The 15,942-nt window shown below is 45.4% G+C and overlaps 1 protein-coding gene across 2 annotated transcripts in view; it reads left to right on the plus strand.

Moving 5' to 3' along the window:
• The window catches only part of LOC102455172 (ssu-2 homolog), a 29,964-nt gene extending 16,344 nt beyond the window's left edge, over positions 1 to 13,620 (plus strand). For both annotated transcript variants that reach the window (XM_075938710.2, XM_075938708.2), the window contains 4 exons: positions 866 to 958; positions 2,912 to 3,017; positions 4,419 to 4,526; positions 13,024 to 13,620. In XM_075938710.2, coding sequence (XP_075794825.2) covers positions 866 to 958; positions 2,912 to 3,017; positions 4,419 to 4,526; positions 13,024 to 13,170 — 454 coding nt within the window. In that variant the 3' untranslated portion in view covers positions 13,171 to 13,620. The remainder of the gene's footprint in view (positions 1 to 865; positions 959 to 2,911; positions 3,018 to 4,418; positions 4,527 to 13,023) is intronic.
• Positions 13,621 to 15,942: the final 2,322 nt, after the last annotated feature.

The raw sequence follows: 15,942 nt of genomic DNA on the forward strand, positions 1-15,942 counted from the left end.
ATCCCTTCCGGAAAAGTAGGAATAAGAAATCCTCTGGAAAAGGCTTTATTTTCCGGAGAATAACGTCTAGACTGGCGCTTTTCTCCGGCTTATCCCCAAGCCGGACAAAAGCGGCAGCCATGTTAATGCAAATGCCGCGGGGGATATTTAAATCCCCCGCGGATTTGCCTATTCCAAAGTCTACATTAGCATCCCTTTTCCAGAAAGGGGTGCCAATGTAGACACAGCCTAGGTGTGTGGATTACATAAGCACCAAATTGACACACAGAAAGAGCCGCTGTTGTAAACTGTTTTGCTTGTTTGGCTCAATTAGATTTAAAATAACATACATGGTATTGTGACTAATCATGGCGATAATTGTCAAGCAGGAATCCGCTGAGGCTAACGATGGTTTGAAGAGCTTCAATGAATCACTTAACTGCTGTTAATCTGAGTTGTGTTGAGGCAATCAAAATGCACCATGCATAAACATATGCCTCTTTGCATCATTAGAGGCAGAAATATCAGTGTCTGGAAAGGGACACTCAGCTTCCACGGTTGTGTAGGGAAGCCATTATTATGTTTATTTAGGTGCACAAACAATTTGTTTGAGTAATTCCACATTTACAAACAGTCTGTGTGGCAGTATTAGTCATTCAGTTTATCCAAGAAATATGTGGCATCCCTTGCATTCCAGAGTAATGAAAGCAGTACACCCACTACATATAGTCATGTTAACCTCTATAATGACTTACAGAGATGGGCTAAAAAAAAAGAAACAAACTAAACAACACTGGAAGCATTGTAGGGGCTGACCTGTCAGTCCCACAACTCTTTAACTTGAACAATGAAACTGCTACTGACACCTTTATTTTTGCCTCAAAAGGTGCAGCACCTGTTCTGGGCGGGGTAATAAAATCTGTATGACGTGCCAGGGAGAGAAAAAGCTCTTGCATTTCATACAGCTGATAATAACCTGGTAAGTAACGTGGGTAGAACTTTGTAGTTATTAGTTGGAACCTCAATGCATTGCTGTGCTACATATAAGACTAGGACCCCATTCTACAAGGTAGGTAATAAGAGATAGACACAGATAAAAAGATGTATTTATGACCATTTTATAGATAAGGAGCTGAGGTGCAGAGGTGGAGATGCAACTCCAGTTGAAGTCATTGGGAACCTTTGCATTGATGTTTGTGGGAGGTGGGATGGATCTGGAAAGATAAGTGACTTACCCAAGATCACAAAGGAAGTCTGTAGCTAAGTCAGGCATTAAACCCAGGTCTCTGGAGTTCCAGTCCGGCAGCTGAAACAACAGACCAGCTTCCCTGCCTGTAATCAGAGACACCTCACAGCATCTCTTTTGTGCAGGGACTGAAATAAATTATCGAGTCTGAGTTAATGTTAGGTTGGCAGCCAGAGCGGATGACATTAGTGCTCTGGTATTAACGCTTGCTATTTGAGTAATTCAGTGCCAGTTGTGACATCTGACTCTCAGCTCAACTCCGCGTACCAGAAAAAGCCTGTTTCCTTCTGTTGTGGCGATAATATTAACACTTCTAATTTGGGAGTTGTGGAGCCAGAGGTAACAGAAGGGTCTAACAGCATCTCAGGTTGTGAGCTTTGGTTGAAAGCCACTCGTTGCCTGTTGATCCACATCCCAAAGTACTTTCTAATGGACAGGGGTGCTGGAACATTTACAGCGGGGATGCTGAGAGCCACTGAGCCAAACTATAAACCCTGTATATAATGGAAACCACTTCAAGCTGGCGTGTGCTGCAGCACTCCTGTACCGGTAGTTCCAGCACTTGTGCTTATGGGTGCCCAAACTACACTGTTTTAAGAACTTTACTTTACAGAGTTCATCCTTGGACCAACTTTTACACCCAACTGCGAAGGAAATGGACTGGCACCACTCATTTGTTTGGCCCAGGATGCAGCAAAACCAACAGATGGAACCAAATTAGGATCACACTACTATTCTGGGCAGCCACCCTGAGATGGGAAGTTCTATTTTCCCATTACTAAATCCTCCACACATGTAGTCTGTCAGACAATTGAGTGACAGTCGGGCATATTACAGTATTACATACACATGAGATATATGTACGTATATCTGAGCTGCAAATCATATTTACCTAAGCTAATGAGCCAAAAATAATAGTGTACCTGAGGGTAGCGTGGGCAACAGCGAGTGGCAGCTTGTGCTGACTGTGTTCATATACCCAAGGGGTTCAGGGTAGGTTTGTACTCAGCACAGCTAGCCTGTTTGGCTGTTTTCTGTTGCCTGTGCTACTTAGCTACACTATTTTTCATGTTTAAAAGCTTCAGAGGGGTAGCCGAGTTAGTCTGTAGCAGGAAAAACTTAAAGAACAAATAGTCTTATAGCATCTTAAAGACTAACAAAACATGTAGATGGTATCACGAAAGCTCATGATACCATCTACATGTTTTGTTAGTCTTTAAGGTGCTATTAGACTATTTTTCATGTGCTAGTTTGATGACAGTGAGCACAAGTAGGTCTATGCAAGCAGAAAATTACATCCCTAGCTTCAACTATTGAGAGATCCAAACACAGTTTATCTGACCACTTCTTTTTTAAGTCATCCTTCTTTAGTAACCATAGGGTAAAATTAACTATAATAGAAACCATGACTTTTGAAAGAGGATATTTGGCTGAACCTGCAATAGTAAAATAATAGATTTATAAGTTATCCTGAAGATTGTAAGGTAGCTGTTAACCATGAACGTCTAGTTTCAGGATCTTTTAATAGGAGCTACCCATGCCATAAAAGCGTTTGAGCTTCTTAAGAAAAGCGACTGTTGCAGAAGAGCAAATATTGTCCTCATAAGACAAGCATAAGATCCTTCCTGAAGCATTTAAAATAGTTCAGTGTACTATAAATAACTTTTGATGTTATTTCTATCTCAGGAAGAACAAAGTGTTTGAATTTGTTTCTGAGCACCAGCTGAACTTTCCAGGAGAGCTGCTTACTAAAGTCAATGGAGAGAATGTATTTAAAGATGAAAATGTGCTGGTGAGTAAAACTTGGGGCTGGAGGAAATTAATGATTTTTCCTCTCTCACATCCATTTCTGGACTTTCCTCCACTTTACCACAAGTCAGCTCTAGTGCACAGTGGACTTGAGTTTAAATAACTACCACTCCTGCAAACCACTAACCAGCTGTGAATTGGCTGAGTTCTTTGCACTAATTAAGCCCCAAGTATTGTGTGTTGTGTCCAGTTCTGGATACCACATTTCAAGAAAAATGTGGAAAAACTGGAGAGGCTCCAGAGAAGAGCAACTAAAATGACTAAAGGTCTAGAAAACGTGACCTATGAGGGAAGACTGAAATAAATGGGTTTGTTTAGTTTGGAAAAGAGAAGACTGTGAGGGGACATGATACCTTCAAGTATCATGTCCTAACAGGATGTTACAAGGAGGGAGAAAAATTGTTCTCCTTAACCTCTGATGATAGGACAAGAGCAAAAGCCTTAAATTGTAGCAAGGGAGGTTTAGGTTGGACATAAGGAAAAACTTCCTGACTGTCAGAGTGTTTTAAACACTGGAATAAATTACCTAGAGAGGCTGTGGAATCTTCTTAATTGGAGACATTTAAAAGCAGGTTGGATAAACATTTATTGGGGATTATCTCGATGATGCTTGGTCCTGCCATGAGTGCAGAGGACTGGACTTGATGGCCTCTCAAGGTTCCTTCCAGTTCTAGTATTCTGTGCTTCTATGTTTATTTCTTTGTGTTGTCAGCCATGCCCCGGTCTCCATTTGGCTAAGGCGCAGTGGAAACTCATAACAGAAGAGAGTGCCTGCCCCCAAATACTTATAGTTTAAATATCTCTATCATGTCAGTAGTAAGGATCCTGCAGTCATAATTTAGTTGACAGTTCCTTCGGGTATGTGGTAGAATAGAATCCAGTTCACTATCCCAGAGCTGTGTTGCCTCTGAAGTCCTAAGTGCATATCACTGACAGACGTTCGGGGACAGTTATTTTCATGATTTTTTTATATTGATTTTTAAAAGTGTGTCTCTGTAAGGGGAGACATGGACAAATCATTCTGGGAAAAAAACTGGTCATATTTTCATTTGGTCCATTGATCAGGTCCATGGTCCTGCCCCAGGCACGGAACCAGTATTTCTTCCATAAATCATCGACACACTGAGACAAAGCCTGGGTGAGAGAAAGAGGTTTTGCAAAAAGCCTTCAAAATCCACAAAACCAGTGGGACCCTTATTGGAACAAGACAGGAGTGAATTCCACAATGGGCACCCTTTCTATGGCATGATTTCACTATTTAAGGGCATACACTACGTTTTCATTGTGTAGTGGTTGACTCATTGCATGTGTCGTCAGAATGGCAAACCAGATAGTTTGTGCCTTGCAAGTTGGGTTTTTATTCCTTTTTTATTTAAAATTCCAGGTCTACCCTATCATTGACTTCCCTGAATCAGAGATCTCCCTAGCTTCACAGAGAGCTATCACAGAGCATAATGCTGCATTCACCACGTCATCCCGCATTCTGCAGCAGGTAAGCAGGGAAGCCAGACAGTAGGATCAAGGTGAAACATATGAACATCTGATTCTTACTCATGTGAGGCAAGATTTGGAATTTAATGTGTGATTCAACATGCGTTGACTGCACAGGGAGTGAAAGGATCAGGATCTTAGGGTATGTCTACACTAACCCGCTAGTTCGAACTAGCGGGGTAATGTAGGCATACCGCACTTGCAAATGAAGCCCGGGATTTGAATTTCCCGGGCTTCATTTGCATAAGCGGGGAGCCGCCATTTTTAAAACCCCGCTGGTTTGAACCCCGTGCAGCGTGGCTACATGGGGCACGAACTAGGAAGTTCGAACTAGGCTTCCTAGTTCGAACTACCGTTACTCCTCGTGAAATGAGGAGTAACGGTAGTTCGAACTAGGAAGCTTAGTTCGAACTACCTAGTTCATGCCCCGTGTAGCCGCGCTGCACGGTGTTCGAACCAGCGGGGTTTTAAAAATGGCGGCTCCCCGCTTATGCAAATGAAGCCCGGGAAATTCAAATCCAGGGCTTCATTTGCAAGTGCGGTATGCCTACATTACCCTGCTAGTTCGAACTAGGAGGGTAGTATAGACATACCCTTAGTGACTAGTCCCATATTGCAGGTCACACAAGATTGGAGACTGTATCCTGAAATGCAAAGGTGCTGAAAAGATCTTAGGAGTAATAATACATAAGGGCTACGTCTACACTGGCCCCTCTTCCGTAAGGGGCATGTAAATTTCAAGAGTCGTCGTAGGGAAATCCGCGGGGGATTTAAATATCCCCCGCGGCATTTAAATAAAAATGGCCGCCGCTTTTTTCCGGCTTTTAAAAAAGCCGGAAAAGAGCGTCTAGACTGGCCCCGATCCTCCGGAAAAAGCGCCCTTTTCCGGAGGGTCTTATTCTTTGAAGTAAGAATAAGACCCTCCGGAAAAGGGCGCTTTTTCCGGAGGATCGGGGCCAGTCTAGACGCTTTTTTCCGGCTTTTTTAAAAGCCGGAAAAAAGCGGCGGCCATTTTTATTTAAATGCCGCGGGGGATATTTAAATCCCCCGCGGATTTCCCTACGACGACTCTTGAAATTTACATGCCCCTTACGGAAGAGGGGCCAGTGTAGACGTAGCCAAGCAGTTGAACGTAAGCTCCCAGTGTGATGCTGTAACTAAGAGGGAAAATGTGATCGTTGGATGTATAAGGTGGGAAAAAATCAGATAGCCATGTGGTGCTCTCTCTTTGCTTGGCATTAGCTGGGCCATTATTGGAAGACAATGTCAAATTCTGGTGTCACACCTCAAAAAAGAAGCTCAAAAGTAGGAAAGGGTTCTGAAAAGTGCTACAAGATGACCTGAGGTCTGGACTAGGGATGTAATAGTGTAGTTGATTATCCGATTAACCAATAAGCAAAAGCTTATAGGTTAATGCATTTCCCTCTACCCTTCTCCACTGCCTCTTCCTCCCCTCCCTTCAATTTTTTCCTCCTTCCCTCCCAACTCTCCTCCTTCCCTTATTTATTTTTGGTTCTGGACATCCAACACTCCAGTCATCTGAAGAAATGGGCTGTGCCCACGAAAGCTCATAATACCATCTACATGTTTCGTTAGTCTTTAAAGTGCTACCAGACTATTTGTTGTTTTTTAAGTTTTTCCTGTTACAGACCCCTCTGAAGCTAGTAATTGTTTTAGCAGGCTGGCCTGCAACCTGGCTCAGTCCTGGCTTGTGATGGGTCCGATACCTTCCCTGCTGCGGCTCTGCATTGAAAGTGTGTTAGGAGCTGGGTGGGCAGGCAGCCTGGCTCAGTCCTGGCTCACGCTGGGTCCAGGACCTATCCCTGTTTCAGTTCTGCATTTCTCGGGTATTAAAAGCCAGGTGGGCAGGCACCCAAGCTCAGTTCTGGCTCGTGCTGGGTTCAGGAGCTCAGACCTGCTCTAGACAGGGACTGCTGCCACCTCGCACTGCTGCCTCTTTCTCAGAAGCAACAGCACAGGGTGACAGGCAAGTGGTCCACAAGGGGAGCTAGTTTTTAAACTGGCTCCCCTCGCGGACCAGCTCCCACCTGGCACCCCGCGCTGCTGCCTCTGGTGCAGTGGCTGCTGGCCCTGCCCCAGGGGACTATAGACTAACCGATAAAATTTCATGAGGCTACTTGACCATTGCATCTTTACTATCTAGAAAAAAAATAAACAATGGAGCAATTTACCTAGGGGTGAAGTCTCCAGCACCTGAAGCCTTTAAATCAAGATTGGAGCTCTTTCGAAGAGACATGTGATAGCCAGACAAGCTATGGGTTTGATGGGTGAGGGACTAGGACCTGTGTTATGCAAGATGGTCTGACTAGATGATCATAATGGTATCTACTAGCCTTAAAATATCTTAAATGTATTGCCAGGTGGCAGAAAAAAGGCTATTCTAGGTGGGCTGCTAAGATATAGTCCTTGTCCTGAGTTCCTGGCAGCAAGAGGGAGGGGCGCACTGCACCATCTCCTGTCTTCACTCTTTGTGGCCAGCTAGATCTACAGACCTTTGAGTGCATGGATGGATGGATGGGAAGGTGGAAAAAGAAGGGAGACGGAATAGGTGATGCCAAGTTTCTGTCCTATTTGCAGCAATTTAAACTGCAGGGTCTACGTAGGGGGAGAAGGCCCTGTTCTCTCCTGAGGCCAGGGTCTGCACAATTACTCTCAGCCCCTGAGTGGAAGACGGGGAAAGGATTTTTATGTCCCTCCCCACTCAGAGTTAGAATCAGGGTCAACCTAGACTTAAAAGGCATCATAAATTGGGTAGCCAAAACCACTGGTCACACTTGATCATTTTGGATTCTGTTTATTTCATTAGGTTTATTAGTGGAATTGACTAAATACAGTGATGTTGGAAGAGGCCCTTAGATGTTAATTACTAGATTAGTCATTTAAGAGCAATATTATTTTTGAACAGTTGTAAAGCATGACAACATCCTTAAAAATGGGAATTAAATCCCAAGGGAAATAATGGCTCTTAGGCTGTGTCCAGACTCAGGGTTTTTTTCCGAAAAAAGTAGCCTTTTTTCGAAAAAACTTCACCTGCGTCTAGACTGCAGCCGCGTTCTTTCGAAATTAAATCGAAAGAACGCGGCTTTTCTTTCGACGGCGGTAAACCTCATTTCACGAGGAAGAACAGCTTTTTTCGAAAGTGCTCTTTCGAAAAAAGGCGTTCTTGAATGCAAACAGGGCTTTTTAGAAAGAGAGCATCCAGACTCACTCGCTGCTTTCTTTCGAAAAAGCGGCTTGCTTTTTCGAAAGTTCCGCTTGCAGTCTAGATGCTCTTTTTCATAGACTCATAGACTCCAAGGTCAGAAGGGACCATTATGATCATCTAGTCTGACCCCCTGCACAGTGCAGGCCACAAAATCTCACCCACCCCTCCTAGAATAATCCTCTCACCTATATCTCAGATATTGAAGCCTTCAAATACTTCGAAGACCCCAAGATGCAGAGATCCTCTAGCTGTGATCTGTACCCCATGCTACAGAGGAAGGCGAAAAACCTCCAGGGTCACTGCCAATCTACCCTGGAGGAAAATTCCTTCCCGACCCCAAATATGGCGATCAGCTAAACCCTGAGCATGTGGGCAAGACTCATCAGCCAGACACCCAGAAAGTTCTCTATATTAACTCCTATCATCCCTCCATTGACCTATTTCCCACTGATAATGAATGGTCAACTAGATACCAAGATCCTGTTATCTCATCAAACCATCCCCTTCATAAACCCATCTAGTTTAATCTTGAAACCAGATAGATCTTTTGCTCCCATTACTTCCCTTGGAAGGCCGTTCCAGAACTTCACTCCTCTAATGGTTAGAAACCTTCGTCTAATCTCAAGTCTAAACTTCCTACTAGCCAGCTTATATCCATTTGTTCTTGTGTCCATATTGGTATTAAACTTAAATAATTCCTCTCCCTCCCTGGTATTTATCCCTCTAATATATTTAAAAAGTGCAATCATGTCCCCCCTCAGCCTTCTTTTGGTTAAAGTAAACAAGCCAAGCTCCTTGAGTCTCCTTTCATAAGACAGGTTTTCCATTCCTCGGATCATCCTAGTGGCCCTTCTTTGTACCTGTTCCAGTTTGAATTCATCCTTCTTAAACATGGGAGACCAGAACTGCACACAGTATTCCAAATGGGGTCTCACCAATGCCTTGTATAATGGCACTAACACCTCCTTATCCCTACTGGAAATACCTCGCCTAATACATCCCAAGATCCCTCTTTTCGAAAGAGGCTTGCAGTCTAGACATAGCCATAGTTCTAAAGATAAGAGAAATTCTATTCCCCTTTCCAAACAAAGTCCCTGCAAATGGATTCTTTATTCACCTTCATTAATACCCTGGCAACTAATTTTGCATGACCACTATGTTCTATCAAATCACATCTCTTGCTTTCATTAGGTTGCAAATGCTGAATTATGGCTGGTACATACTGCCTTTTCCCTCAGGAAAGAGAAAAAGCACCACCTTAAAAAAGAAAAGTAAATTAAGAAAAAAAAGCCAAAGAAGCACTGGTCTGTCAATCTAAAATCTGCTCTTTGGCATGCTTGTGCTTTCCAAATTAATTCCAGCCGATAATCTCCACTTCTCCCTATCAAAAGCAGTTTGTTCACTAGATTGGGACATACCATCCAAATGCCTCCTCTTGGCTGCATGGGAAAGCAGGTGTTAAGAAGCTCTTCGAGTGCCAAATCTCCCAGACCATGTGTTGTTTACTTAGGTCTGGGCAGCTTCCTGCTGGCCTTTTCCTCACTACTTAATTCTTTGCACCCTCCACTTGCTCTTGGCTGAAGTTCTACCACTTAATAATCAGCGTCTTTTGGATGAGAAGAGGAGAAACACCTCTTACTGCTTATTTGCTTGGCTGCTGGCATTCCAGCTTTTTTATAAAGTTGTCCATCTGATGAGGGTAAATATTGTGCCCATAAACATTCCAAGGGCTCAGCTTGACTACAGTCTGGCAGCTTTTGCTTGCTTCATTTAGCTATGTTTAGAATACTGACTTTGGGTGTAATTGTAACATATCAGGGCGGACAACTGAGGATTATTACTTAATGAGAGAAGGAGATTTTTACTTAATAATCTACCAAGGCTATTGCGTTCTTCTCTGCTTTTTTTAGTTTACAATTGCATTAGCTTTGCTTCAGCACTGGATGGCAGTGTCTTCTCATAACAAATGCTACTAGTGGAGCTGTACACTGTTGCATGGCTGAATGGAACTAAAGAAAGAGAAGTCTGTAATCAAATGGTTTGACTTATGCGCGCTTTCAACACACTTCAGAAGGAGTGAACAGGCATTTAACCAGAGGTGTTAGCTTCCTGTGCAGACTTTTTTCTGGCATGGCCCCTCATTGAAATATTTGGACTTGAACAGTTATTTCTAGCTGTTGAAACATTTGCTAAAATGTCTCCCCAAAAGATTTGTCCTAGATAACTTCCTAATTGGCATGTGTAATTTATTTGCAGCCATGCCTGCCAATGGGGGAGGAGGAAAGAAGGTAATTGCTCTTGGGCCCAGTGACTCAAAAGGGCCCGGGGCTCCCAGCTGCCAACACCACTACTTCAGCAGTGGCAGTGGTCAGAGTCCCAGACCAAGGTTCTCCCTAAGTTGGGTGGTAGCATGATCCCGCAGCCGCTTAATGAGCGCTGCCCAGCCAGGGGCTCAGGGCTCATGCATGGAGCTGTTTGGCTGGGGGAGGGGCACATTTCCCTCAGCGACAGCAGAAGCTCCCTGCTGAGGGTAGAACAGCGAGTCTCTCCCAGCCAGTAGGGAGAGGACGTGTCTCTCCGAGCTGGGGGAAACTCACTAGGGTTGCCAGATGGTTTCAACAAAAATACCGGACACACTTGACATTACATCACAATATACATTACATCTTATTTAGAAAATACTGGACATTTATATTTTCTCCTTTCTATTTTCTCACTTTGTTTCCCGAACAGAAAGCTCAGGTACTGGACTGTCCGGTTCAAAACTGAACACCCGACAACCCTAAAAGTCACTGCTCTGCCCTCAGCAGGGAGCTGCTGTTGTTGCTGAGGGAGATGTGCCTCTGTCCCAACCAGGCAGCTCCATGTGCATAGACCTGATTCCTTAGCTGAGTGGGCCTCATTAAGCAGCTGTGTGGCTGTGCTGCTGCAGCTCTGGGCTCATCTAGACAACGCTAGAGTGTCGAAAGAGGATATGCAGATTGCACGGGAATGTGCATATCTTTTCCGATCTCACTTTCGAAAGCTGCATGGCCTTGGGCGTCCGTTCACACAGCTGTGAAATGGGAATAGCAAGCCTACCCCGCTCACAGCGTGTAAAACATTTTGCTGCAAGCTGCAAGCGGGTGTGTGTGTGTGTGTGTGTATGTGCAAACCCCCTTTTGTCGAAAAGCCACGTAAACCTCATTTTTTGAGGAAGAGCGGCTTTTTGACAAGGGGGGAGAGGTTCGCTGAAAAAGCCGTATCTAAACTACTTTCACTTCCGAAAGCTCTGCTTTTGACACTCTAGTGTAGTTTAGATGAGCCCTCAGAGGAAACCTTGCCCCAGATCTTTTAAATGAAGGCCAGAGTGCCGGGTGGCACTGAAGACTTCCTGGGGCAGGAGGTCTAAGTGCAGCGTGCTCTGGATCGCACTGAGGGCTGGCTGCTTCCTCAGCCCCACCCATTCTGCTTGAGGGCCCGTCCCTTCTGGGAGCATGGAGCTGCTCCCCTCCATCTTGCCCATGGGCCTGGCAATCCTATTGCCTCCCCCCCCCCCCCCGCTTGCAGCTTGCAGCAACATGTTTTACACGCTGTGAGCGGGGTGGGCTTGCTATTCCCATTTCACAGCTGTGTGAACGGATGCACACACTTGTTAAGTGAACTGCCCAAGGCCATGTGGCTCGCTGGGATCAGCAGTGACAAGTCAGCAGTGACCAGAGTGGCACATCTGCCAGTGGTGGTTCTGTGCCTGCTTTTTCACCCCTACTGGGGTGTGAAGGGGAGAGTGATAGTGCCAGCAGAAAAGGCAGTAAACTTCGCCCCAGGGCCAGCCTGGGGGTGGGGTGGGTCAACGGAGGCTGCCCACAAGCCCTTAGGGGAAGGGCTTGCTGTCCCCCCGTGGTCATTCCACAGTATAACTCTCTCTTACCGCACCCCTCCCTTTCCATTTTATGGGAAACAATTTAATTCCAGGCGCATCCCATTGTCCCGGCACAACCAAACCCTGACCTTGCTTTAAGTTAAGAGGAAGTGCATACCAAATTTGGTGGTCTGAGCTCTTATCATTTAGGAGAAGTTCTTAGACAGACAGACAGATGCACATTTCTAAAAAAATATAGATAGATCTGATTGATAGGTTAATAAGGGACTCATACCTGGGCCCTGATTGACCAATGAAGAATTCTAATTATCTTTGTCAGTACCCTTCAAGGTACTCAAGGTGTGGGACTCCCATAGTCACTAACTCTGTGACTGTTGACATTGATACAGATGTAGTTTCTGAAGCAATAAATGTGTTTTTAGTTTACTTTCAGACAGCGGTCCCCAACGCGGTGCCTGTGGGCACCATGGCACCCACCGGGGCATTTATGTGCGCCCGCCGCATGATCTGGGCCGGTGCTGGCCCTGGGTGCGTGGCAAATGGGAGTCCCCTGCCCTGGGCATGTGGCACATACATGGCCCCGCCCCCAGGTGCCCAGCACATGAGCAGCCCCGCCCCTGGACGCCCAGCCATGTGCGGCCCCATCCCTGGACGCATGGCACGTGAGCGGCCCCACCCCCAGGCGCCCGGCAGCCCCTAAAGATTGGGGAACACTGCTTTAAGGTCTCGTCCATTTACAAGTACTCATATATTTTTGTAACAAGGTCATGATTGGCCTGCTTATCTGCCCTGGTTACAGCAAGTATTGATGACTCAGACCCACATTCGTGTTTTTTAACCACAAAACCATATGCCCGTTGTTCACACAGCTACTCCCACAAAGCTGTTGTACCATGTAGCTAGCCCATAGTGCCTCCTGGGGGCAGGGAGGGAGAACTGCATCTACAGAACATGTACCAGCCATATATGAGGCAATGTTTTCTGGGCTGTGCTACCACACCCAGAGCTGTGACAATTCACAGTGAAAGGGTCACATTTACACAGCAAAAGAACATGGATGTGACATGATTATAGGAAGGTAACTACATGCTGGCCTGGCCTAGGCACACAGTTAGCTCCCTGTGCTATTAGGCTTACTGAGTAGTAACCATGCCTTGTTTGGGAACAAATCAAGCATGTCACAAAGTGGTTATAAACTCACTTCTAGTGTGCACAATGCCGAACCCACCAAGCACACAAGATAGATTGTTGAAGAAGGCGGAGAGTGAGTGACAACTGATATATAGCAGCTGAAGGCACTTCTCTCTATTGTCAGGCTTTTCTTTCTTCCTCTCAAGATGAGGCAAAAGGTGAGGAGTCAGCCCTACATAATTAAAGCTTTTCACTTGCTTTTTTTTCTTCTTTTCCCAGCGTCAGACTATTGAGCTGATCCCCATCACAGAAGTTCATTATCAGTATGCAGGGAAGACATACCTGTACTACGTCTATGGACTGGAGAACAAGGTGTATGCACTGGACTACCCAGAGAGGTACTGCTGTGGCTGCACTATCATATGATGGCTTCCAAAGTCCTGCAGTGAGAACAAGCAATGGCTGCCCTGACAATGGCAATACGAAAATCTTTAATTTCCCGTGGATGCATCACTAGCAGGGTCAGCACCGGAGGAAGAAGCTTCATGGGAGAAGCTGAGTATCATCTGGCTCCACTCAGGGTGCAGTTGGAAGACAGAGCTTCTGTATGGTTTTTACTCTGAAGCGTTACCGCACATGGAAATGCATGGACCCTAAAACTGTCAGTGTAGATGAACCCAGTGAAAGAAAGAACCTCTCCCCCTCTGTGCACATACGCACGCATGCACGCACGCACACACGACAGCCTGATTCATCCTCATTAGAGCCAATGGAAAGACTCCCATTGATTTCAATGGGCAATAGATCAGGCCGTCAGAAAAGTATTTCCACCAGAGTATGTTTTGGGTTTTTTGTTTGTTTTTTACTGTAATGATTTAGCATTAAAATGTTACATTTTTAAGCTTTTTTTTAACATTCAAAGTTATGCTATTACAATAGTTGCATTCTCTTCACTTTTCTTTTCTTTTCTTAGGATTCCCTGAGCTACTACATATAACCCATAGAAACAGATAACATTTTTCTATATCTATTAAATTATTAAATCTAAAATACCAAGTAGAGTTTGCCTGATACATGGCAATACTTATATGGAAGGTATCAGATAAGAATAAATAGCATTTTTCAGGCTTCCTGTACCATGTGTGTGATTTTCTTGGCAGCTGGAGAGGGGATGAAGAACACAGGACTCATGGGCAGGTCAAAGTGGAATGTTTAGTTAATTGTGTGTATTTATAGGGCGAAGCACATGCTCCCATAAGTAGCAGAAAAACCATGTTACTCAAATCGTGATGCAGTTTCTGTACTCATGTGAGGGTTTAGAATGAGGGGTCACCTTCACCAACTTCACTGCGGTTTTGGTTGATTCCCCACTCCCTCCTTAACACTGGACTTTCAGATTCAAGTTTTCTAGGATGGGTGTTCACTGGAGCTCTGTATCTATGGGAAGTCAGAAGTGCTGACAGACAAAGACTGAGGAGTCTGTCAAGCTGAGCTAAAGAGGATCATACTGAGGAAGGTCCTGGAGCCTTGGAAAAGTGCGGAAGACTATGCAGGATGGTCAATTTTTTTAAAAAGGATCCTTACAGTTTTGTGTATACTGAACTTAAGTAGCCCTCATGCTGCCTGTACTGAGGCGAAGGTGGAATACTTCAACAAGTCATGTGAAAATGTTGCTGTAATGCTAGAAGTGAAGAACTGTAATTTATTGTTGCCATTGTCTGGTTCCAAGACAGTGCTTGCTGCCCTCTGGCTGACAATACTTCATCTAGGAAGTGCTGGGACCTAATCCAGGACATACTGAAGCTAAATGGGAATCTTGTCACTAACCTCAGTGTGTGCTGGATCACTCCTGCAGTATTGTCAGCTCTTAGTGTCTTATCACCAATCTTGCAGTGTTTGGTTTTAGTCCCAGCTATTGCAAGAGACCACCTGAGAATCCTAATTCTCATAAAAACCTTTATTTTAGCTTTAATGGTGGCAAAGTTTAAATGGTGAAGTGAGCACCCTCTAAAGCAGGGCTGAGCAAAATGCCCTCTGTGATCCCGCAAAGCTGTCAGATCCAGCCCACGGACACAGTGGGGAGCCTTAGAAAGACTCCCTGCCTGCCCCCGACATGCTGCTGAGAAAAGTGGCCATTGCAGGACTCTGTTTAAACAGCTGTGAGCCTGAGGGAGGGAGGAGAGGATTCAAACACTGCTTCCACCCCCGGCACAATCCCATTGGCCAGTTTCCGGACAATGGGAGCTGCCTTTTAACCTTCTCCCATCCCCTCGAGCTCGTAGCTATTCAAAAACCACATGGACCTTGTAGCCAGTGAGGGAGGGCAGGACAGGCAGGGAGTCTGCATGAGAAGGCTGTTAGCCAGAGTCAAGCAGCTAAGTCTCCCAGCCAGAGCCTGCCTCTGGCATCCCAACCCTTTGCCTTCCTGCCCCACAGAACCCAAACCCTCTGCCCCCTTCTGCACCCTCCCAGATTCTGCACCCCAATCCTCTGCCCCAGGTCACAATTCCAAACCCCTGCACCCCCTCCTGCACCCCAATTCTCTGCCCCAAGGCATAACCTGCCCATGGCACAGCACAAACCCCTCCTCCTGCAACCTAGTCTCCATCCCCAGGTCACAATGCCCTCTTGCCCAAAGTCACAATGCAAACCCCTGCACCCTAGTCCCATAACCCAGGTCGCAACTGCCTCCTTCACCCAAACTCCCTCCTAGACCCCATACCTTCTCCTGCACCACAATCCCTTACTGCAAGCTCCCCTCTGTATCCAACCTCCATCCCAGATCCTGTACCTCCTCCATTAATATGGAAAACCCAGCCCTTGACCACTTTCCAAATTTTTGGCATGGCCCCCCATAAAAAATGATTGCCCACGCCTGTTCTAAAGGCTCAGAAACCAGAAAGCCAATAAAAAGAAGCCCACATTTTTATTTAAAGAAATCTCATGTGCGTGAACCCAGACAAGCTCTATATTGACGAATGAACTCTCACAGAAACATGATAAAAAGAAAAACACCGTGTCACCCACGGGCCAGCACAAAACAATCATTCCATAAGTGACCTGTCAGTCCTCATCCTCCAAGCAAACCTGCACAACACCTTCAAAACATAAGCCTAGGATTTATGGCTTCTTACAACAACCTGCCACCCACTCTTTTTGTCCTATGTCTGCAGAGATGTTAACCAGCCACTTCCCCTT

This window comes from Pelodiscus sinensis, chromosome 11 (genome assembly GCF_052426305.1).
Source record: "Pelodiscus sinensis isolate ZL-2025 chromosome 11, ASM5242630v1, whole genome shotgun sequence".
NCBI classification, from domain to species: Eukaryota; Metazoa; Chordata; order Testudines; family Trionychidae; genus Pelodiscus; species Pelodiscus sinensis.